The sequence below is a fragment of the Hylobates moloch genome, unplaced genomic scaffold, assembly GCF_009828535.3.
Source record: "Hylobates moloch isolate HMO894 unplaced genomic scaffold, HMol_V3 SCAFFOLD_16, whole genome shotgun sequence".
Lineage (NCBI taxonomy): Eukaryota > Metazoa > Chordata > Mammalia > Primates > Hylobatidae > Hylobates > Hylobates moloch.
Window position 1 is genome coordinate 68,016,832 of NW_026652291.1, and position 22,349 is coordinate 68,039,180.

Consider the following 22,349-nt stretch of genomic DNA (forward strand, 5'->3'; position numbering starts at 1 on the left):
ACTAAACCAGCAACAGAATTCAAAGATTTAAGAAATTAAAAAATAGTATCAGGTGATTTTTAAAACACAGTAATCTTTTTTTGTTACATAAATTGCTTCCTGTCACAAGTAAAAATAAATGAAACTCCTTTTATTATAATCTGCCTTAAGCAAACTGAGAAAGTACTGGGTCTATATTTTGCCTCCTTATTTTAGCAGTTCAATAAAAATAAAAATCTGTTGTCCAAGCCCCAACATCATTCAAAATAAGGACAAATGTTTCCTATCAGAGAAATTTAAAAATGATTAAGCTATCTTTCAAACTGAAAGCCACCATCGAAACGGTAATTATAATTTTAAAACAATTTTTCTTTTCTTTCTTTTTTTTGAGATGGAGTCTTGTTCTGTCACAGGCTGGAGTACAGTGGCATGATCTTGGCTCACTGCAACCTCTCTATCCCGGGTTCAAGTGATTCTCCTGCCTCAGCCTCCCCAGTAGCTGGGATTACAGGTGTGTGCCACCACGCCCAGCTAATTTTTGTATTTTTAGTAGAGATGGGGGTTCTGCCACGTTGCCCAGGCTGGTCTCGAACTTCTGGCCTCAACTGATCCACCCGCCTCAGCCTCCCAAAGTGCTGTGATTACAGGCATGAGCTGCCACACCCGGCCACATTTTCTTTTTTTTAATAACAATCCATTTATGGTGGGAGGAAGAACCAATAATTAGGAATAAGAAGCTGAAGGTTCTGCTCTCATGTGTGCTACTATTTTTTCATGATCTTAGGCAAATCAGCTAAGTACGTGCAGAATCAATTTCCTAATTTATAAAACAAATTATAATCAATGCCAGTTATCACAACATGCCTATAGTTCTATGTATATAAATGCTTTGTAAATGGTATTAAATGGTACAAAAATGTAACTATCAGGGAAGAAAACAAAGTTTAAATTATAACTTTTTTTTTTACAACTATTTTGGAAGAGTACTTAAGGTAAACAATCATTCAACAAAATATTTATTGAGCACCTACAATGAGTCTTGCTCTGCTGCCCAGGCTGGAGTACAGTGGTGCAATCTCAGCTCACTGCAACCTCTGCCTCCCAGGTTCAAGCAAATTCTTATGCCTCAGCCTCCTAAAAAGCTGGAATTATGCCCAGCTAATTTTTGTGTTTTTTTGTAGAGATGGGGTTTTGCCACGTTGGCCAGGCTGGTCTCGAACTCCTGGCCTCGAGTGATGTGTCTGCCTTGGCCTCCCAAAGTGCTGGAATTATAGGCATAGGCCACCGTGCCCAGCCTGGAAACAGAAACTTTTTAAATGCTTTTTTTTTTTTTTTTTTTGGTAAATTACTTCTTCCATGATTAGAGGGACTATCTTCAAACCAGTATAAATATTTCATAAATAATATCTGACCATTTTCTAACCAATTGAGTAATTTGTTGCACAATAAGCCATCTCACATCTTTCAGCAAGAAATACATTAAATCTGAATAGTAAAGACATTACACAATTAGGCTTAGGACAAAATTAAAATTTGCCTGAAATATTTTTTTGGGGGAGAGGACACCACACTTCTATTCAATGAAGAGAAACATTTTTACAGTCCAGAGGTCTTTTATTTTTATTTTTTATTTTTTTGAGATGGAGTTTCGCTCTGTCGCCCAAGCTGGAGTGCAGTGGCACAATCTCTACTCACTGCAAGCTCCACTTCCTGGGTTCACGCCATTCTCCTGCCTCAGCCTCTCAAGTAGCTGAGACTACAGGTGCCCGCCACCACGCCCAGCTAATTTTTTGTATTTTTAGTAGAGACGGGGTTTCACTGCATTAGCCAGGATGGTCTCGATCTCCTGATCTCGTGATCCACCCACCTCAGCCTTCCAAAGTGCTGGGATTACAGGCGTGAGCCACCGCTCCTGGCTATTTTTTTTAAACACCTATTATGCATGAATTCACAGAGAAGAGGTTCCAGCAGCTCAGGCTCCTTTCCCTTGGTTTTCACACAGTGCGCTTCTCTGGGTGGAACAGGCTGGCACTTCAGCTAAATGCGGGTACCTTTCTCTTTGGCTTCCTTCTTTTTCTGATCATTTTCCTTCATGTGTTTCAGGAAGCTATCTCGGCTCTTAGAGTGCTTAATGTGCTCAATATGCACATTAATTCTCTTGGTAAGAATCTTGCCCTTGTTTTTTACAACAATGCCATTAGCCGGGTGTGGTGGCGGGCACCTGTAATCCTAGCCACTCAGGGGGGCTGAGGGAGGAGAATTGCTTGAACCTGGGAGGCGGAGGTTGCAGTGAGCCGAGATCACGCCACTGCACTCCAGCCCGGGCAACAGAGTGAGACTCTGTCTCAAAAAAACAAAAACAAAAACAAAAAAACAACAATGCCAACAGCATGCTGGGTAACACTGTAGACTCTTCCAGTTTAGCCACGGTAACACTTGTGGGGCATTCCTTTTTGAACAGTACCCATTCCCTTAATGTCTACAATATCACCTCTCTTTTAGATTTGCATATACGTGGCCAAAGGAACAACCCCATGTTTTCTAAAAGACCTAGAAAACATCTATCGGGTATCTCTCCTCCTTTCCTTTGGATTAGTCATTTTGGCGAATTACTAGAAGATTGGTGGTTCAGGCCAAAAGGCAATGCTGACTATTCTTTATAAGAATACAAGATAATATTCCCTCTATCAGTCTTGACAGTATAGTTGTACATTTTCAACTTACATAACATAAAAACATATTTATTCTAAAAACATAAAAAAAGTCTTCTTACCTTGAGGCACCAAATGCTGTACATGTGAAATAAAGCTGTCTAGTTTCAAATGGTATTAGAAAAGGACATTTGCTGGTTAATTGTTCACACCAGTCTGGCAGAGCCCCACTTGCCAATGCCAATGGTTCCTGCGAATTAACAAATAATAATGTCTTAGTGCTATAAGGCATTCATGCATGCATGCATTCATTCATTCATTTTTTTTTTTTTTTTGAGACAGAGTCTCACTCTGTTGCCCAGGCTGGTGTGCAGTGGTACGATCTTGGCTCACTGCAGCCTCTGCCTCCTGGGTTCAAGCGATTCTCCTGCCCTAGCCACCCAAGTAGCTGGGATTATAGGCGTGTGCCACCGTGCCCAGCTAATTTTTGTATTTTTAGCAGAGACGGGGTTTCGCCATATTGGCCAGGCTGGTCTTGAACTCCTAGCCTCTAACGATACACCCACCTTGGCCCCCAAAATGCTGGAATTACAGGCGTGAGCCACCACACCTGACCCTATAAGGCAATTATTAAAAAACGACCAAGTCAATTATAAACCTGTAATCAGGAAATAAATGCAAAGGACCATATAGCTCAAATTACGAATCAGAGGGAAGGGAAAGATGGTGAGAGGTAGAAAAGAAAGTAAAGGGAATATTAGGAAAAGTCCAACAGTAATAGAATGAGGAGTTCAGCTGTCTGATTTTATTACCTCAATCTGCTGTAATATTTTTGTTGTAATTTTTTTGCTAGTGAATTCATCTGGTGGAAAAGTAAACTGAGGCTGTTCATCACCATCTATAAAATTAATTAATAAAATTAATAAAAATATAAACTGACTTGCTTTAAAACTGCTATAGAAATGAAACAAGGCTTCTTACAGACCTTCCTGGGATATTCTTGAATAAGGGTCACTTGCAACTATATACAGAATACGCAGAAGCTGAAGGACATCTTCTACTCCACAAGAGTTCTGTCCATTGCCTGCTTTGGCCTGAGGTTGTTCTTTTGTTAAATTAAGAATATCACTACTTTGAAGAGTAGAAATGGCCCCCTGGTTTAACCCAGACTTTGTTCCATGCTCACAAAAATCCTATAGAAACAATTAGAAAAACTGGCCATTAATCACATTTTCAAGAAAAACAGTGTATCATTCTATCAATACCACTATGAAAGGGTTGGAATTTTTTAAAGTGCCTTCTTTTTAAATAAAAACATAACACAAGACATAAATCAAGGCATTCTAAACCATTAAAATTCCCAAATAAAATATAACCACTCTAAGCCATGGTCAAAGTCTGTATTCAGATCCAATGCTACAAGCCATATTTGAAATTTTAGAATTTGTGCATTAACAGTGTTAATTCAACCTCATTTTTAAAATTATGTCTCAATGAACTGCTGTTCCTTAAGAAGCTTCCAAAGCTGCAAAACAAAGCATGAAGCCATTTGCAATCAAAATAGTGTTTTGATGCCAATATATACCTTATATGCAGCTATGAGCTGAGAACAATTTCTGTTTTTCCTAATACTTTTATTAGTGCCAGTTAATTTCCAGTGGCGCAGGAAAGCAGCGTCTGCATTCTTCTGCAGGTAGGTTATCAAGTCATTCTTTGGTAATTCATCAGTGCCAAGGTACTGCTCCACATGCTCTATAGACCAGCAACCCTACAACAGGAAAAACCAAATGTTGGCCTTTCCCAATTATAAAGTCTGTGATATTTCACATGCATTACATGAGGTAGCTTTAAGATCATGCACTTACTCTAATCTAAAGAATTCCATGTTAGTCATTATTCCCTTCAACGTTCAATTGCAATACTGTGTTAGTTTTACTATCTTTCTTTTTTTAACTAGCCAAGAGTAAGACCAATGTTCTAAAAATAACTTACCATTTTTCCATTTTCCTTTTCTTTATCAGAATCCTTCATTTCTCTGTACATGATTCTAAACATGAAGATATTCAAGTTAATTCATATATAATTTGTGATTATTTCCAATACGGCTTCAATTCTTTAAAAAAAAAAATGAATGTCATTCACTAGACATATGCCTGCACTGAACACTGAACTCAAGGAAAATTCTTTTTTTCTATATTTTTTGTAAAGATAAAGTTTTGCTATGTTGTCCAGGCTAGTTTCAAACTCCTGGTTTCAAGCGATGCTCCTGCCTTGGCCTCCCAAAGTGCTGGAATTAAGATGTGTCACGACACCCAGCCTCAAGGAGGATTTTTAAGAAAAAATGTTAATTTGTTAAACATAAGGCAAAGTAGCAGAAACCATATTCCTGAATTATGATTTATAAATTTAGCATTATTACAAAGAAAGCATGTATCAAATCTAGAACTTTTAAAGATATGACTGTATCAAGGGTTATGCAGCATTAGGTGATTCGGTGGTTGTGAAACATCATTGAGTGCACTACACAATAAAATGGTATAGCCTACTATCTACCTAGGCTATGTGTTATACCCTATTGTTCCTAGGCCACGAACCTTAACAGCATATCACTGTACTGAATACTATAGGCAACTGTAACACAATGGTATCTGTGTATCTAAACATAAAAAAGGTACAGTAAAAATATGGTTTTATAATCTTATGGGACCCCTGTCATACATGGTCCATCACTGACTGAAAAGTTGTTATGTAGCACATGGCTGTAACTGTTGTAAAAATACAATGGGATAAGAAACAGGTTCTCTGTGTCTAGATGGAAAGAAGGATAGAAGTAACAATGATCAGGAGTGCTTATGTTCATATAAGGCAGTTGAGATCAATTTTTAAACTGCAATAAAAATTGAAGGGAGGTTTTCCTAGCTCTTGGGAACTTGGGGAAAAAAAACTGAAGGGCAGGAGAATACCATTATGATTTTCTGTTCTATCTCAAAAGGACCTACATTACTTTTATTGGCCATTACATAAGATCATCAGTGATGTTAAGAGAACATCAGAAAACATACTAATAGAAGTGAAGTTACAGTAAGAATGATGATATAACTTATTGTTTATTATTAAATAACAATTACTTTATAGATAACATTTACTGAGCACTTAATATATCCTAGGGGGTATCGAAAACACTTTGCAGGCCAAGCACAGAGGCTCAACACCTGTAATTCCAGCACTTTGGGAGGCTGAGGTGGACAGATCACTTGAGCTCAGAAGTTCGACACCAGCATGGGCAACATGGTAAAAACCCCATCCCTACAAAAAATACAAAAATTAGCTAGGCCTGGTGGTGCACACCTGTAGTCCCAGCTACTCAGGAGGCTGAGGTGGGAAAATCACCTGAGCCTGTGGAGTTTGAGGCTGCAGTGAGCCATGATCGCACCACTGCACTCCAGCCTGGGCAACTGAGAGAGACCTTGTCCCAGAAAAAAAGAAAAGAAAACACTTTATACATGTTGATTCACTACATGTTACATGTTCATTACATGTTAATTCATTACAACCACTCTCATTTTATAGATTAGGAATGTAAGGCACAAAAATGTTAAATAAATTTACCCTAAGTCATTGATAATTATTTGTACAAAGAAAGGCAGGTGTTAACCCACACACCCCCAAAATAACGAACAGAAAGAAGATATTTAGTACTCATACACGATCTTAGTCAAAGAATTCAAATGACGCTCTTTTCAACAATTACGTAAGAAGCTAGTATAGATTGTAAATGTCCTTCTACTTCTAAAATTTAATCATTCTACACCAAGAATCCCAAACACTATTATCTGTTCCTGTAAGCCAACAGGATAAAAACAAAATCTTTTCTGTTCCTATAATCCAAAATAAATGCAATGCTTCTTGGCTCTACACTAGGACATTATCTACCAAAACATTAAGTTAAAATTTCTTACGTGTATGTGGGCTCCCAAATACGCCTAAGTTTATCTGATTTCACATTGCCATTACAGGACAATTGAAGCAATTTTTGTACATAGTAAAAGATGGTTGATCTAAAATTGGTGAGTGGTAATTCAACTTCACGAGTCGTTCCAAGACCTGTTACTTTCAAAGTTAGAGCTAATCGAGGTGACGGAGTACATTCGACTTCTTCCAAGAGCTCTGAATGAGGGGTCCCTAAAAATTTGGAAGATAGGTGAAAAACAATTATACTAAAACAAGCAGTCCAAGAAAGGCCACTACACTAGGCGACAAGGCTACATGAAATCCAAACCTCTCTGCCATACGTTAGCTAAAGGATGTCAGCTACTTAAGACTCTCCAGGCTTCGATATTTTTGTTTTCTGTTTCTTTTTTTTTTCTTTTTTTGAGATGGAGTCTTGCTCTGTTGCCCAGGCTGGAGTGCAGTGGCGATCTCAGCTCACTGCAACCTCTGCCTCCCAGGTTCAAGCAATTTTCCTTCGTCAGCCTCCCAAGTAGCTGGGATTATAGGTGCCCAACACCACATCTGGATAATTTTTGTATTTTTAGTAGAGACGGCGGGGTTTCACCAAGTTGGCCGGGCTGGTCTCAAACTCCTGATCTCAAGTGATCTGCCCGCCTCAAGACTCCTGAAGTGCTGGGATTACTACAGGCATGAGCCACTGCACCCAGCCTGTTTTCCGTTTCTCTTGTAATGGAAAAATTACACCTATGTTACTGAAAGAGTGCTAGAACAGAATACATGTGTATGATAGAGAGCTCTTTCATTTTTATATGAAAATAATACTAACTGTATGAATATTTAGGAAACATTTTAATTTTATAAATGAGGCCAGGAGCGGTGGCTCATGTCTGTAATCCCAACACTTTGGGAAGGCCCAGGCGGGTAGATCACTTGAGGTCAGGAGTTGAGACCAGCCTGGGCAACACAGTGAACCCCGTCTCTACCAAAAATGCAAAAATTAGCTGGACATGGTGATGCCTGCCTGTAGTCCCAGCTACTCAGGACATTGAGGCAGGAGAATCACTTGAACCTGGGAGTGGAGGTTGCAGTGAGCCGAGATCACACTCCTGCACTCCAGCTTGGGTGACAGAACGAGACTCCGTCTCAAAAAAATTTTTTTATAAATGAGAAAACTAAAATTATCCATACTCAGATAAAACCACACATTCTGGGCCAATGACATGTCAACCTTTTATCACACTGAATAATTGCATCATGAGGTAAACACATATACACACACAAATATAATTAGTTTCATAATGTATTTGGAGAATGCTCTCGTTTTTTATTAGCTCATGAATGTTTTCTTCATTATCATGATCGTCTTCTAAAATATTATTTCTTTCACTGCACAATATCCCACTGTACCTAAACAGAGGCATATCCTGTTACTGGACATAATTAAGGTCATTTCCAATTTTTTGAAAATATAAATACTTCTGCAGTCACCTATGTGTACAAAACGGGGTACAGAGCTAATATTTAAAATTACCAGTGGCAACAACACTTTCTCAGAAGATACAAAATATACTGGCAGAGAGCTCTACAAAAAGTTTGTGCCTATTTATACTCTCTAGAATATGTTTTCCTTTTTTATAATTAATTTTTTTCTCTGAGATCCAAAGAAACAAGAGTTTCCTTTTTGAAGGGACCTTAGAACAAACACCTTGATTCAGTCTATCTATCCTCCCCAAAGAACATTTATACTACCGAGTATACTTACTTTCATATTTAATACATGTCTTTTTTTTGAGACAGAGTCTCACTCTGTCACCCAGGCTGGAGTGCAGTGGTGTGATCTCAGCTCACTGCAACCTCTGCCTCCCAGGTTCAAGCAATTCCTCCTGCCTCAGCCTCCTGAGTAGCTGGGATTACAGGCACGCATCACCAAGCCCGGCTAATTTTTGTATTTTTAAGTAGAGACAGGATTTCACCATGTTGGTCAGGCTGGTCTTGAACTCCTGACCTTGTGATCCACCCGCCTCAGCCTCCCAAAGTGCTGGGATTACAGGCGTGAGCCACCGTGCCCAGCCTAATACTATCAGGCTAAAAAAATACACTCCTCACTTAATCAACAATTTAAATCTTTGTTAAGGATAATTTACTGATTATAATAGCTGACATTTATTGAGACACACATCAGGCAGCATGCTAAGCACTTTACATACCTTACTTCATTTAAGCTTTTTAACTACCTTTTCAAACAGGGACTTTATTCTCTCATGTTTCAAGCTTGGATAGTTTTGGTGACTTGCCCAATGTATCAGTTTCCTACTGCTGCTATAAAATATTACCACAAATTGGGTGGTTTAAAACAACACAAACTTGCCAGGCACAGTGGCTCACGCCTGTAATCCCAGCACTTTGGGAGGCCGAGGTGGGCGGATCACTTGAGGTCAGGAGTTCGAGACCAGCCTGGCCAACATGGTGAAACACCGTCTCTACTAAAAATACAAAAATTAGCTGGGCATGGTGGTGCATGCCTGTAATCTCAGCTACTCGGGAGGCTGAGGCAGGAGAATTGTTTGAACCCGGGAGGTGGAGGGTGCAGACAGCCGAGGCTGTACCACTGCACTCCAGCCTGGGTGACAAAATAAGACTCCATCTCAAGAAAAAAAAAAAAAAAACTACCACAAATTTATTATCTCACAGTTCTAGAGGTCGAATGCCTAAAATGGATTTGCAGGGCTTCATTCTTTCTAGAGGCTCTAGAGAAGAATCTGTTCCCTTGCCTTTTCTAGCATCTAGGGGCTGCCCACATTCCTTGGCTCACTGCTTGTCGTCACTCTGACTCCTGTTTCTTTAGTCACATGTTCTTCTCTGACTCCTGCCTCTTGTGATTACACTGTGTCCACTTGGATGATCCAGGATTATCTCCCCTTCTCAAGATCCCTAATTACATCTCCAAAGTCTCTTTTGTCTGCTTTGATAGTATATCATAAGTTCCATAGGTTAGAACCTGAATGATTTTGGGGAGCAATTAGTATGCCTACCACAATTTAAAATAGAGTTTTGTAAGGGATACAGTTGTCACCCAGGCCAACTGACTCGAGGGCATAACTGTAACCACTGGATAGCCTTTCAAAACTGAGAGGATAATCCTTAGGAATTTTGATCCAGTAAAAAATACAATAAAAATTTCCCACCTTTAAATAGGACTTTGCCTTAAAAATTGCACAAATACAAAACACATGTTGGTTTTTAAAATTTGAAATAATTTGTAATTTGCTCCTTTAAAAAAACTTCTTAAAAAGTAAAACTTTTTAAAGAATTTGTGGCTGACTAAAAAAATTTTGTTATAACCTGCATACACAAAACTAAAAAAAAAATTTTAATAATGTGCATACACAAGCAGCACCTTACTTTTCATATCTGATTTTGTATGTATTAAAATTAAATCACAAAACCAAACATTCTGTACCTGGGGGTGGTATTTCTAGATCAGTTGTCTGCTGGACATTAGTACGACCAGGTCTAGGATCAAAAGCAGGAACCAATGCAGAAAACTGTCTCTTTAGCACATAATCATCATCCCATGTTCTCCGGCGTCCTCCTTTAGTTTCGTACTCTTCTTCTTCCTATCAAAATAAAATTTCACACACAAACATAATAAGATGCAAAATTTCATTGCTGCAAAAGCAATGTGTTAGTTATTTAGAACTACTGCATTTCCTTAGCCATATTTCTTAAACCCAAAATGAGCTAGCCTAAACATGTATAGATGCATACATTTCTTAATCATTTCAGTTTATCCAAAGTAAGTTGCATCAGTGATGCTTATACAAATCTACACATTTCACCAAGTGATAACCATTCATGGCCAGGCGCGGTGGCTCAAGCCTGTAATCCCAACACTTTGGGAGGCTGAGGCAGGTGAATCACAAGGTCAGGAGTTCGAGACCAGCGTGGCCAACACATGGTGAAATCCCATCTCTACTAAAAATACAAAAAATTAACTGGGCATAGTGGTGGGCGCCTGTAATCCCAGCTACTCGGGAGGCTGAGGCAGGAGAATCGCTTGAACCTGGGAGGCGGAGGTTGCAGTGAGCCAAGATCGTGCCACTACACTCTGCACTCCACCCCGGGAGACAGAGTGAGACTCTGTCTCAAAAAAAAAAAAAAAAAAGGTAACCATTCACAAACATCCTCAATTTCCTGGATTTGTTACTGTACTAAAATTAGGTAATATGAAACTAGCCAATGGGAAAAATTAGGTAAAGGGCACATAAGACCTCTCTGGAGTATTTTTGCAACCTCCTATGAACCTATAATTATTTTAAAATAAGTTGGTTTTTAAAATGTAAATTACATTTTGTACTGAATTACTTACATACCAAATAAAATGTTGGGGAGCTGCTTTAAATTACTATGAGGCAGATAGCATGTAAGTACACATGTGCACATCCACAGTTTGGTTTAAACACTTAACTGAAACAAACTGACATTTGACAGCTCTAGTTCCAGAATGGGTTTGCATCCTGGAACCAAAACTACTATTACATGTATGACTTGTAGCAATTACTTCATCTGAAAATTGGGCTAATAATAACCCTAAAAAGGTTGTTGGAAAGAATTAGTTGATATACATAAAGTATTAAGAATTATGCTGGCCAGGCACAGTGGCTCATGCCAAGGCAGGTGGATTGCTTGAGCCCAAGAGTTCAAGAACAGCCTGGGCAATGAAGCGAAATCCTGTCTCAAAAACAAAAACAACTCTAGCACTTAGTTAGTGATCAGTAAGTGTCAGCTATTAATAAACTACTACTACTGCATCTACTACTAAAACTACAAATCTTAGATACTATACATTAACCATTTTAATGTATGCTTACTATTACCCAAAGCAACGTAAAAGGGTTTCAAGCATTAAACTCCTGCATGCATTATGTCACAGCAATCATGGATTCTATATGGAATATGAAACCCAAGCAGTAGGGGAAGTTTCTTTGTGTAACTGTTCGGTAGCTCCCTCCTCTCACCCCTTCCACACTGCACATTTTTGTAGGCATTTAGGTTGGTGCTTTACTATAAAAGGGAAAAATATACATATGGTAGGGAAGATAAACATGAAGATATTACCTGCTCCCCAATAGGTCGGCTCCCTGCTCCAGCAGGTACCTGTGGTAGCTGCGAGGTAACAGCATGATGCGTTACATCAGAGCGGGAGCCAGCTCGACGTTGCAGGGATGGGCGTCTCAGAATCTAAAATAAAACAATCCCAAGAGATACATGTCTAATTATTTGACCCATATATGCCCCCTTTCAGCCATGACCTGAATATATTAACCCCTATTAACAAAAGTGTCACTGAAAACTTTTTCATTAGCCAACTTCAGAAAAGTTGAGTTCAATGTTTTAAATTCATCATGCATTTTATACTAACCTCCTTCGTAAGTACTGTGTTTTCTTAGCAACCGTATACTAAAAGCATTTTTTAAATTTCTTTACTCCATTAAAACTCATCAATTTTTTTGAAATCTAGTAACATTTTATAAAGAGAAATTTTAAATTTACAGTTAGTTACAATAAAGGGTATTTTTTAGGCACAATTTTCAATTAGAAGACAATCCTAGTTGTTAAATATTGAGAGTTCTGGATCACATTGCCTATGCTTGGGTCCTCACTCTTCCACTTAACTCTGATGATAAGGGCAAATTATTTTTTTTTAATGCCTCTACTTTATTCCTTCATGTGACAACTAATGAAAAAACAGATGGACCCTGCTTGCAAAACCATAGGTACTAAAAAACAAACTCCTGGGCCACTTCAGCCTCTTGAGTAGCTGGGATTACAAGCACGAGCCACTGCACTGGGTAAGTTCATACAGTGTGTGTGTGTGTGTCTGTGTGTGTGTGTGTGTCAGGGTCTCATTCTGTGGCTCAGGCTGGAGTGCAGTGATGCAATTATAGCTAACTGCAGCACGAGCCACTGCACTGGCTAAGTTCATACACACACGTGTGTGTGTGTGTGTGTGTGTGATTCTGTGGCTCAGGCTGGAGTGCAGTGACACAATTATAGCTCACTGCAGCACGAACCACTGCACTGGCTTTGTGTGTGTGTGTGTGTGTGTGTGTGTGTGTGTGTCATTCTGTGGCTCAGGCTGGAGTGCAGTGATGCAATTATAGCTCACGGCAGTACGAGCCACTGCACTAAGTTCATACACGTGTGTACGTGTGTGTGTGTTGGTGTCATTCTGTGGCTCAGGTTGGAGTGCAGTGACGCAATTATAGCTCACTGCAGCCTGCAACTCCTGGACCCAAGTGATTTTTTACCTCAGCCTCCCAAGTAGCCAGGACTACAAGTGTCAAAGTGTGGGACTACAGGCATGAGCCCTATACCCAGCCTAATTTCACACCCTTTTAAGCCTGTTAAAACATCATGTGACATTCTATAATTTTTCAAATATAAGCAACTTATTTTCTCTAAGTGGAGAATCATAAATGCTCAGATTAAAACTGCTTTTCTTAATTAACTACATTTTTTATACTGGTGCCACATTTCCTTGCTTCGAAGTTTGATTATGACTTAGCTCTTCCTTTCTTCATTTCAATTATTAACATCCTATCTTTGTAAAGAGAATGGGGTACTCTCTCTACCATAACCTCCTCGTATTCTTGGTCCTCCTGATTGTCATCTTCATTCTCATCATCTTCTTCATCCGGCTCAGGCAAGTCCTCATCATCATCGAGCTCAGCCAACAGAGTACTGGCACGGCAGCTATCAAGGAAATCTTGAAAACAAAACCCACAACCTTATATCAACACAATTAAGAAAGCATAACAAAGGAACTTTGCATTTTAGGTTTTTACAAAACAAAAGTAAAATTCAAAAGGGACAAGCGTTGCATTCTGCCACCACATACAAGATGAGCACAGACACAAGCATGACAAAAACAAGTGATAAAGGACAACCATAAACTAAACCTGAATTACAAAATCATAATATAAAAGGATAACCATGTGGAACTATTTAAAAAAACAATAACCAAAAAAACAAACCTTTACACCAGCCCGGGTGACAGTGCGAGACTCTGAGACTCCGTCTCAAAACAAAAAACAAAAACAAAACCCAAAAAAACCCCTATCATCATTATCTGAATAAGTCACAGGAAGCAGAACATGGTAGAAAAGAGAACACTTTGGAGTTATTCATTCCTCCAACAAATACCTAGTAAGCATATACTATGTGCCAAGAACGGTGTTAGGCACCAGGTATATAAAGTTGTAAACAAAGAAGACATGGTCTGAGTCCCCATGAAGCTCACAGGGAGAGACACATTTAACAAGTAAACAAATGAATATATAAATATAACCTGTAAAAGATCTTATGAGGAAAAACAGAATTAAGTCAATCAGTGAAAAATAGGGATTAGATAAGTGACCTGGTAGGTTACTTAAAAACAATGACTATTTAAGATAATGCCTATTTACTATGGAATATTTACTATGGCATCTTTCATGTTATCCATATTATCTAACACATAAGGAAGTTCAAAATAACTTGAATCATTTTTATCTCCTTCCTTCTTACAATCTCTTGCCTTCGATGGAGACTGGGTCAAATTACATTGTCCTGCATAAATGAAGATGCTGACAAACTGTTCTTCATAAAAACTGAAAAAAAGAGGACTAAAGGGATTAAAACAGAAGTTTTTACTGGATCTGGAAAAAATTGTCAAATATAATATCAGAATTGCACAAAGGATAAAAAACAAATACTTTATATTCCTAAAGAACATCCAGAAGACAATTTATAATTACTCAGAAACTTACACCTGCAGACCACTGAACCAAATGGTTTTTAGTCCAATAATTACAGAGGACTAAATATTCAGTGCCTTTTATTGGATGGTCAGTAGAAGAGGCCTGCCATTGTATTTCATTAGTTTCTAAGGGTCCACATTTTTTTGTTGTTATTAACCTTCTCAGGTTGAAAGGTCTACATTTTTAAAACATTGTAATGCTTTGAAATCAGAATGTATCTTACAAACAATGGCAAGTCAGAATTAAATTGCAACATTTTTAACTTTAGTAACAGAAAAAAAATGGTGTGTCTTAACAATCAACAGCATCTTAAATTTGATAAACTATGTTACCCTTTAACACTTGTAAGAAGCCACCTGCAATTTAGGAACTGGTTGTGATTAACATGATGTGGTGGTACACAAAATAAACCAATTCCACTTTGATTTATCTTTTAAGGAACATAATATAACTTCATATATTGAAATTCTATCTCCGATATGTTACAACGGACTGATGTCCTTTTTTTTGCTCATCTTCCCTTTTTTACCAGCATTAAAAAGTTCTGTATTTCACAAAATTGACCACATCATAGAATAAAATGTCTCTCAAAACACAACATGGTATAGTACTTCATGCCTGTAGTAAGAGAAAAACCACAAAACACAGTAAAAGTTTGCACGGCATACACAAGTGGTATAAACTGATGTTACTCTGATCCTTCACCCCAGCAGTCTTAAAGTGTCTACCAGCTTTAAGAATATAAAAAAGAAAATCTTCTATCATATGTTCTCACTTATAAGTAGGAGCTAAACCTTGGGTACACATGGACATCAAGATGGGAACAGTAGACACTAGCGACTCCAAAAGGAGTGCAAGAGTGGGCAAGGGCTGAAAATTCCTATTGGGTACTATGTTCACCATTTGAGTGATAAGATCAATAGAAGTCCAAACCTCAGCATCACACAATATACCCGTGACAAACCTGCACATATATCCCCTGAATCTAAAATAAAAATTATATTAATTTTTTTCATCATCTAACAATAATTTTTTTTTTTTTTTTTTGAGATGGAGTCTCGCTCTGTCGCCCAGGCTGGAGTGCAATGGCACAATCTTGGCTCACTGTAACCTGCACCTTCCGGGTTAAAGAGATTCTCCTGCCTCAGCCTCCTGAGTAGCTGGGACTATAGGCGTCCGCCACCACACCTGGCTAGTTTTTGTATTTTTTAGTAGAGACGGGTTTCGCCATATTGGCCAGGCTGGTCTCGAACTCCTGACCTTGTGATCTGCCCGCCTCGGCCTCCCAAAGTGCTGGGATTATAGGCGCGAGCCACCGTGCCCGGCCAACAATAAATTTTTTTAAGGCTAGTGAAACCTAACAACAAAATTTAAAAGTCAATCAGTAGTTCTAACTTTTTTTTTTTTTTGAGACAGAGTCTTGCTCTGTTGCCCAGTCTGGAATGCAAATGGCACAATCTTGGCTCAACGCAACCTCCGCCTCCCAGGTTCAAATGATTCTGGTGCCTTAGCCTCCTATGCAGTTAGGACTGTAGGAGTGGGCCACCACACCTGGCTAATTTTTTGTACTTTAGGAAAGAGGGTTTCACCATGTTGCCCAGGCTGGTCTCACACTCCTGACCTCAGGCAATCTGCCCGCTTCAGCCTCTCAAAGAGCTAGGATTACAGGCGTGAGCCACAACACCCGGCCAGTTTACTCTTTCCTACCCACAATCATCTTAAACTTCCCATGACCAAGAACTAATGCTTGAAGTTAACATAATAACAAATGAGTAGAAAGGGGCACAGGGCCACCACGAGAAATAATAAATCAGAAAACAGTTTATGCAATGAATTTATAACACTTTGGTGTAATCATCATTTTGCTACATACACGTTTAATAGGAAAAGCAGAAACAGAAATATAATGACTTTCTTAAAACTATGGAACATCATATCAAATTCTTGCTATGAATTAGGAGAGGCTATATTCTCACAAAAATGAAGAAAACATGAAAATGAGGTATACACAAAATAACACTTTAAAAATGTGTCTTCATATAAACTTTGTCTTTAAAATTACTCCCAATTTTTTTTTTTTTAAAGAAAAACAGGCAGTATGATCAAGGATATATGGTAAAGAGTATTCCAAAACAATCGGGATGGAGTGCAATGTTTTTGGAAAGCAATTCAGTAATTATTATTTTAGGCATTTATCCTAAGGAAATATACTAAAATACAGTTCAAGAAAGCTCATTCATAATGATGTTTATGGTAATGGAAAAGTTATAACTTAAATATACAAAATTGATAATAATATTAAATGATCATACAGTGAAATATTTGGCAGTCATTTCAAATGTTATAGAAACCCATGCAACATATGTGAAAATATTTTCACAATGTATTGAGTGAAAACAGCTGGCTGAAAAGGATATAATCCTTTTATGTTAAAAAAACAAAAAACATACATCAAATGATGTACATCAAATGATTAACACTGGTTGTCTGTGATAGGTAGATGATTTTAATTTTCTTCTAGTTTCTATACAGAGCATTACTTTTCTAATAAGATAAAATAAGAGAAATAGAAACATAGATTCTATCTTAACTGAATCAAATACATCTCTTTGATTATAGCATGGAAACCATAAGGCTGTTACTGAACTTTCCAAATAAAATTTAATTTGCAAGAATCATGTGTTACCTAACTAAGGAATTATTTCCAAAAGACTGTGATAACAGCATACAAGGAATATCCCTTTACAAGCTTATGAATCTATTACACTTCTTCTTTTAGTGATAAGAGTGCCAAATAGCTTTATGGTTCTTCCATTAAAACTTCTTTTGTGACAAAAGACAAAAAAAAAAATGACACATAAAGTTCCTAGATCTACTTCTTGTATAATCAGATAATTGCAATTTTTTAAAAAATATTTTTTCAGAGATAAGGTCTAGCCCTGTCACTGAGGTTGGAGTGCAGTGGCATGATCACAGCTCACTGGGGCCTTGAACTTCAGGGCTCAAGTAATCCTCTCACTTCAGCCTTCTGAGTAGCATGACATCACACCTGGCTAATTTGGGGGATGTAGGGGTGGTAAAGATGGGGGTCTATGTTGCCCAGACTGGTCTTGAGTTCCTGAGCCTGAAGTGATCCTCCCACCTTGGCATCCCAAAGTGCTGGGATTATAGACGCAAGCCACCACTTCTGACCCAATAATTTTTATTTATTTTTTTTTTTTTGAGACGGGGTCTTGCTCTGTCACCCAGGCTGGAGTGCAGTGGTGTGATCTCGGCTCACTGCAACCCCCACCTCCCGGGTTCAAGCAATTCTCCTGCCTCAGCCTCCACAGTAGCTGGGATTACAGGCAACCGCCACCACGCCCAGCTAATTTTTTTGTATTTTTACTAGAGACAGGGTTTCACTATGTTGGCCAGGCTGGTTTCGAACTCCTGACCTCAAGTGACCCACCCTCCTTGGCCTCCCAAAGTGCTAGGATTATAGGCGTGAACAACTGCACCCGGCCCCAAGTAATTTTTTAATAGTCTCTTGTATTACTGAGTTTTTTCATATTATATATAAAGATTCTGTATTTATTTGTGTTTTTTTTTTTTTTTTTTTTTTTGAGAAGGAGTTTCGCTCTTGTTGCCCAGGCTGGAGTGCAATGGCACGATCTCTGCTCACTGTAACCTCCGGCTCCTGGGTTCAAGCAATTCTTCTGCCTCAGCCTCCTAAGTAGCTGGGATTACAGGCATGCACCACCACGCCTGGATAATTTTCTTTTGTATTTTTAGTAGAGATGGGGTTTTACCATGTTGGTCACGCTGGTCTCGAACTCCTGACCTCAACTGATCCACCCGCCTCGGCCTCCCAAAGTGCTGGGATTACAGGCGTGAGCTACTGTGCCTGGCCCAAAGATTTCATATTTATAAAAAGAGAGAATAATTCTCTTTAAACAAAAGTTTAAAATATCAGGAGAAAACATAATAAAAGCATCATTATGAAAGCATCTAAATACTTTCATTTTAAATTACAACTTACCATATAAGGAATATTCTGCTTCCTGACCTGTGTCACTCTCACTGGAAGTTGATGTGAGGCTGGTGGTTAAAGTATTACTTAATGATTGACCAACTGATAAAACTGTTGTTGCTGTAGCTACATTGCTGCTGCTAGTAACACTGGACGTTGACATAGTCACTGTTGATGTAGTACCAGGTGTGGTCAAATTAGGGAAACTCTGAGCACCCATAAGAGGAGAAGCTAAAGACAAAAATGAAACAAATCAGTACAAATAGGTGAGATTGTAGAAACCTCAGAAAAACCAAGTTTTTTATTTTTTAAAGAGTGAGGTCATAAAACACACTAATAATAAAATGGTTCCTGAAAAGCAACAACTTTGGGAACCCAACTGAAATCCAACTAAAAATTCTTTTTATAGCACTATTATATAATTACTTTGACCTGTTAGCAGCTTAAATTGGAATTTAACTTTCAAAAGCTAAGATCAATGTAGAGTCTAAACGAAAGCTATACTCGTATGATGCTTTGGTTTCACTGCACTATGATAATATTTAATAGTCATCTATTTCCTCATGCAACTTTGCTTAACGATGTATCATAAAGGAGTGAAAATCAGAAGTATTGTTTTATCCTTCTAGAATAAGAGGTTCTTTATCACACCTAGTCTGAATTCTGAAAATATTATTCTAGAGAACTTAACTTCATATTCCTGAAGTGCTAAATTTGATGTAGCTTTATCTAACATGGTTAATGATCTAGTTAAAAACTGCAGCCAGAACAAGAGACCCTATTTTGCATCCCTCCAAGTGGAAAAAGCATTGGGTTCCAGAAGGAAAAGCTCACTTACTTGCTGTGCTCATCACATTCCTCCCCAAAGTATTAGTGTTGTTATCACTGCTGCTTCGGCTTAGATTCATGTTGTTCGTGGCATTAGTCCGTGCTATGTTTGCCACTCTCCTTACAAAACTCTCCAAGCTAGATGTTTCTCTTGAGGACAGGTTAGGTACACTTGCACTAGAGCTCATAGGGGCCCCAGCAGCCAACAAAGAACTCACTGACAGTCTGTTACTTGCTGAAGAGCTAAGAGGTCGTTGTGAAGCTGCTTCTTTATTAGTTAATTCAGATACTGAACTAACATCAGGAGAACTAACACTGACAATTCCCATGGATATTGCACTAGACTCCCCAGGAGTACGAACAGAACTATCAGGGCCTAACTTCCTTTCAGCATTTTCACTTCCCGTTTCCGCTGTTAAGGTGCTGGTGCTTGCACTGGAAGATGACCCTACTTCTGTTTGAGGGACGTTTTCAGCAGATGAAAGAACAACAATTGGTTCATGGACATCAGCTCCTGAAACTATACTGTGTTCCATTACAATTTCTGATCTCCGTTCCGTTTTGGTCGAACCCAAGCTGATGTCGCTGCTACTGGCCACGCTACACACAGAACTGCTGCTTCCTTTTCTACTTGAGGAGCCTGCAGCAGCAGATGTCTTGTCTGGACAGTTGTTTTTCACCAAGCTGCTCCATGATTGCGTTGTGCCTGAAACAGTGGATGAAACAGGTTTGGGTGATGCCACTGTATCAGGGTCGTACCCTGGTGCAAGCTTGAGGTCAAATTTTCCTTCTGCGCCCATACGGTAAGAGTTTGAGCCACCAGCATCCCAGGTGACATCAATCCAGCCTGGAAAGGGACAGGAGTTTGTGAGACCCAGCAGAAAGCAGATAGGAGCGTGTCAGACAGTAGCTCCACAATACGGGATCAGCTTTTCATCAGTGCTGTCCTTTTCTGAATTTCTATAGTCAATCAAGGTCTGCCAACTAAAATATATGTAAATTTTTGGACTCAATTATTTGACTATATGACTAGCTATCTGAAAGTCTATATTATTTAACTCTCATGATAACAATATTTTTAAGGACAAGAAATATGTACTGTATACAAGGTTTCTAGGAAATGTTTAAAATTCTTCCTTTTATTTCCCTTATTTCTGAACTATTCAATCTATGACATTTAAAAGCAATGTAAGGGTCATGTTTAAATCTTACTGGGTTATATTTCATTTTTAAAATTATTTGATTTTTAGAGATGAGGTCTTGTGTTGCCCATGCTAATCTTGAACTCCTGGGCTTAAACGATCCTCCCACCTCAGCCTCTGGAGTAGCTGGGATTACAGATGTGAGCCACTGCACCTGGCTTGGTTACTTCTTAAATGGAAGAACTGTTTTAAAAATTTTAAAAGATTGATATACATGGTAAAATACTGCCACTTCAGCAAGTAAACAGAATCTAGGTAAAAGTTTTAAAATTGCTAAATATAATTATGTGTGGTCAAATTTTTTTTCTAGAAAAACATGCCAGCTTACCATTAATTTCTTACCATTAATTTGGGCTAACCTCTCAAAATATTCATATATTACCATAGAAATTTTAGGTCACTGGCTCAAATAAAACACTAAAGTTAGCATTTCGGTTGTGTTCTCAAAGTTAAGTGGTTCCTTGGTTCTCTTATATTAAATAATTAAGTTCAATAAATTTGAATAAACAGAAAATTCTAAAAAAAATTTAAAGAGCATACTGAGCTCTTTTATTAGAAACTATCTGCTAAAGCTAACAACATGTACAGAAACTAACGAGCACAATGATATTCAATCTATATATTTACTTGTAGTAGAAAAATGACATTCTTTTTTTAAAAAGGTAATTAACTTCCAAAAGCAAAAAAAAAAAAAAATTGTCTATTAAAAGCAAATTAATAGAAATTTTACAATCTTAGTGTAATAAGCTAACTATTTCAGGGAAAAACATAAGACATAAAAACCATTTTTTTAAAAGCATAACAAGCCTTTATAAAGTTCTTACCCATACATAAAAGGGACCCAAGCTCACATACACACCCATCCACACACCCAGATGCCCACCTACACATACACCAAGTTCATATGTTTATGATGGCACTCAAAGGGAAATAATATTGAATTACCTGTGGGGATTATCTGCATATGTGTTCTTTGAAAGGAAAAGTGACTGCCCCAAATCTATGTAAGTAGCTTAGATGAGATTTTTCAATTGCCTCTATTTTTTTCTGTATGCTGAAATAATCTCTGAAGAACCAACATTTAACTATCTCTTCTGCTACACAGAAATGTGTGAGAAAAGGAAAAGGTTCAAAAACAGCCCAATCTCAAATAAAAGTAACTTTTGTATTGTATTTATTGGCCCAAAAAACATATTCTCTCAACTCCTTTTACACCCAAAAGATAGACCAAAAAAAAAAATAGAGTCAGTAATGACTATCCATCATTACAAATGGTTGGCTTAAGTATTTGAAAGCTAAGAACCCTCTCTGACATAGAGAATCAAAGGCATTAACTTGATGGGAATGGCCATGTTGATTAGGCAAAACTAAATTTCTACATTTGTCAGATTAGCAAAAATAGGCCTTTCTTGAAAGCTAAACTCTGAAATTTTTAGGCTAGGTGATTTTGTTTTTCCCATCTGTGGCAGCTAAAACAAACAAACAAAACACACACTCAAAATATTCAGATGTACCTGTTAGCACTCTCTCATAGGGAGGTGCCATACCTCACAGTTCAGATATATTTTATAGATCAGTAACATTATACTGACATGTAATTGCAACTTACTATGCAGCAAAAATGAATCAAGAAGAAAAATAACCTACGGTGTCTATTTACCTTTGTATAGGCAATTGCTTAAGTTACTCTGCTTTTAACATTTGTACTTCAATAAAATGCTTATGTATGTATAGGAATGTCACAGTGCAAGATGCTGCTAGTCCAGGCACAAAGTATTAAAATTATTTTGTGAAGATTGGTGGTTGTATTAAAACTGTTGTGCCATTGTATCTTGGCGAAAAAGAAAAGATTCTAATTTCCCTATGCAATTGCTTCAGTTGACTCCATCCTGAGAAAAAAGAACTGCATTCACACATCTCTAAC

General features: G+C 38.1%; 1 protein-coding gene across 11 annotated transcripts in view; it reads right to left on the minus strand.

Moving 5' to 3' along the window:
* The window catches only part of HECTD1 (HECT domain E3 ubiquitin protein ligase 1), a 111,962-nt gene that overhangs the window by 9,836 nt on the left and 79,777 nt on the right, over nucleotides 1–22,349 (minus strand). For 7 of the 11 annotated variants that reach the window (XM_058429242.1, XM_058429241.1, XM_032180197.2 and 4 more), the window contains exons 25-35: nucleotides 19,234–20,070; nucleotides 18,405–18,626; nucleotides 13,217–13,350; nucleotides 11,700–11,822; nucleotides 10,042–10,198; nucleotides 6,590–6,812; nucleotides 4,623–4,677; nucleotides 4,216–4,398; nucleotides 3,616–3,823; nucleotides 3,443–3,528; nucleotides 2,753–2,880 (exon numbers count right to left, since the gene is read on the minus strand). In XM_058429242.1, the coding sequence (XP_058285225.1) occupies nucleotides 2,753–2,880; nucleotides 3,443–3,528; nucleotides 3,616–3,823; nucleotides 4,216–4,398; nucleotides 4,623–4,677; nucleotides 6,590–6,812; nucleotides 10,042–10,198; nucleotides 11,700–11,822; nucleotides 13,217–13,350; nucleotides 18,405–18,626; nucleotides 19,234–20,070 (2,356 nt within the window). The remainder of the gene's footprint in view (nucleotides 1–2,752; nucleotides 2,881–3,442; nucleotides 3,529–3,615; nucleotides 3,824–4,215; nucleotides 4,399–4,622; nucleotides 4,678–6,589; nucleotides 6,813–10,041; nucleotides 10,199–11,699; nucleotides 11,823–13,216; nucleotides 13,351–18,404; nucleotides 18,627–19,233; nucleotides 20,071–22,349) is intronic. The other 4 variants (XM_058429244.1, XM_058429243.1, XM_058429246.1 and 1 more) reach the window with 4 other exon arrangements.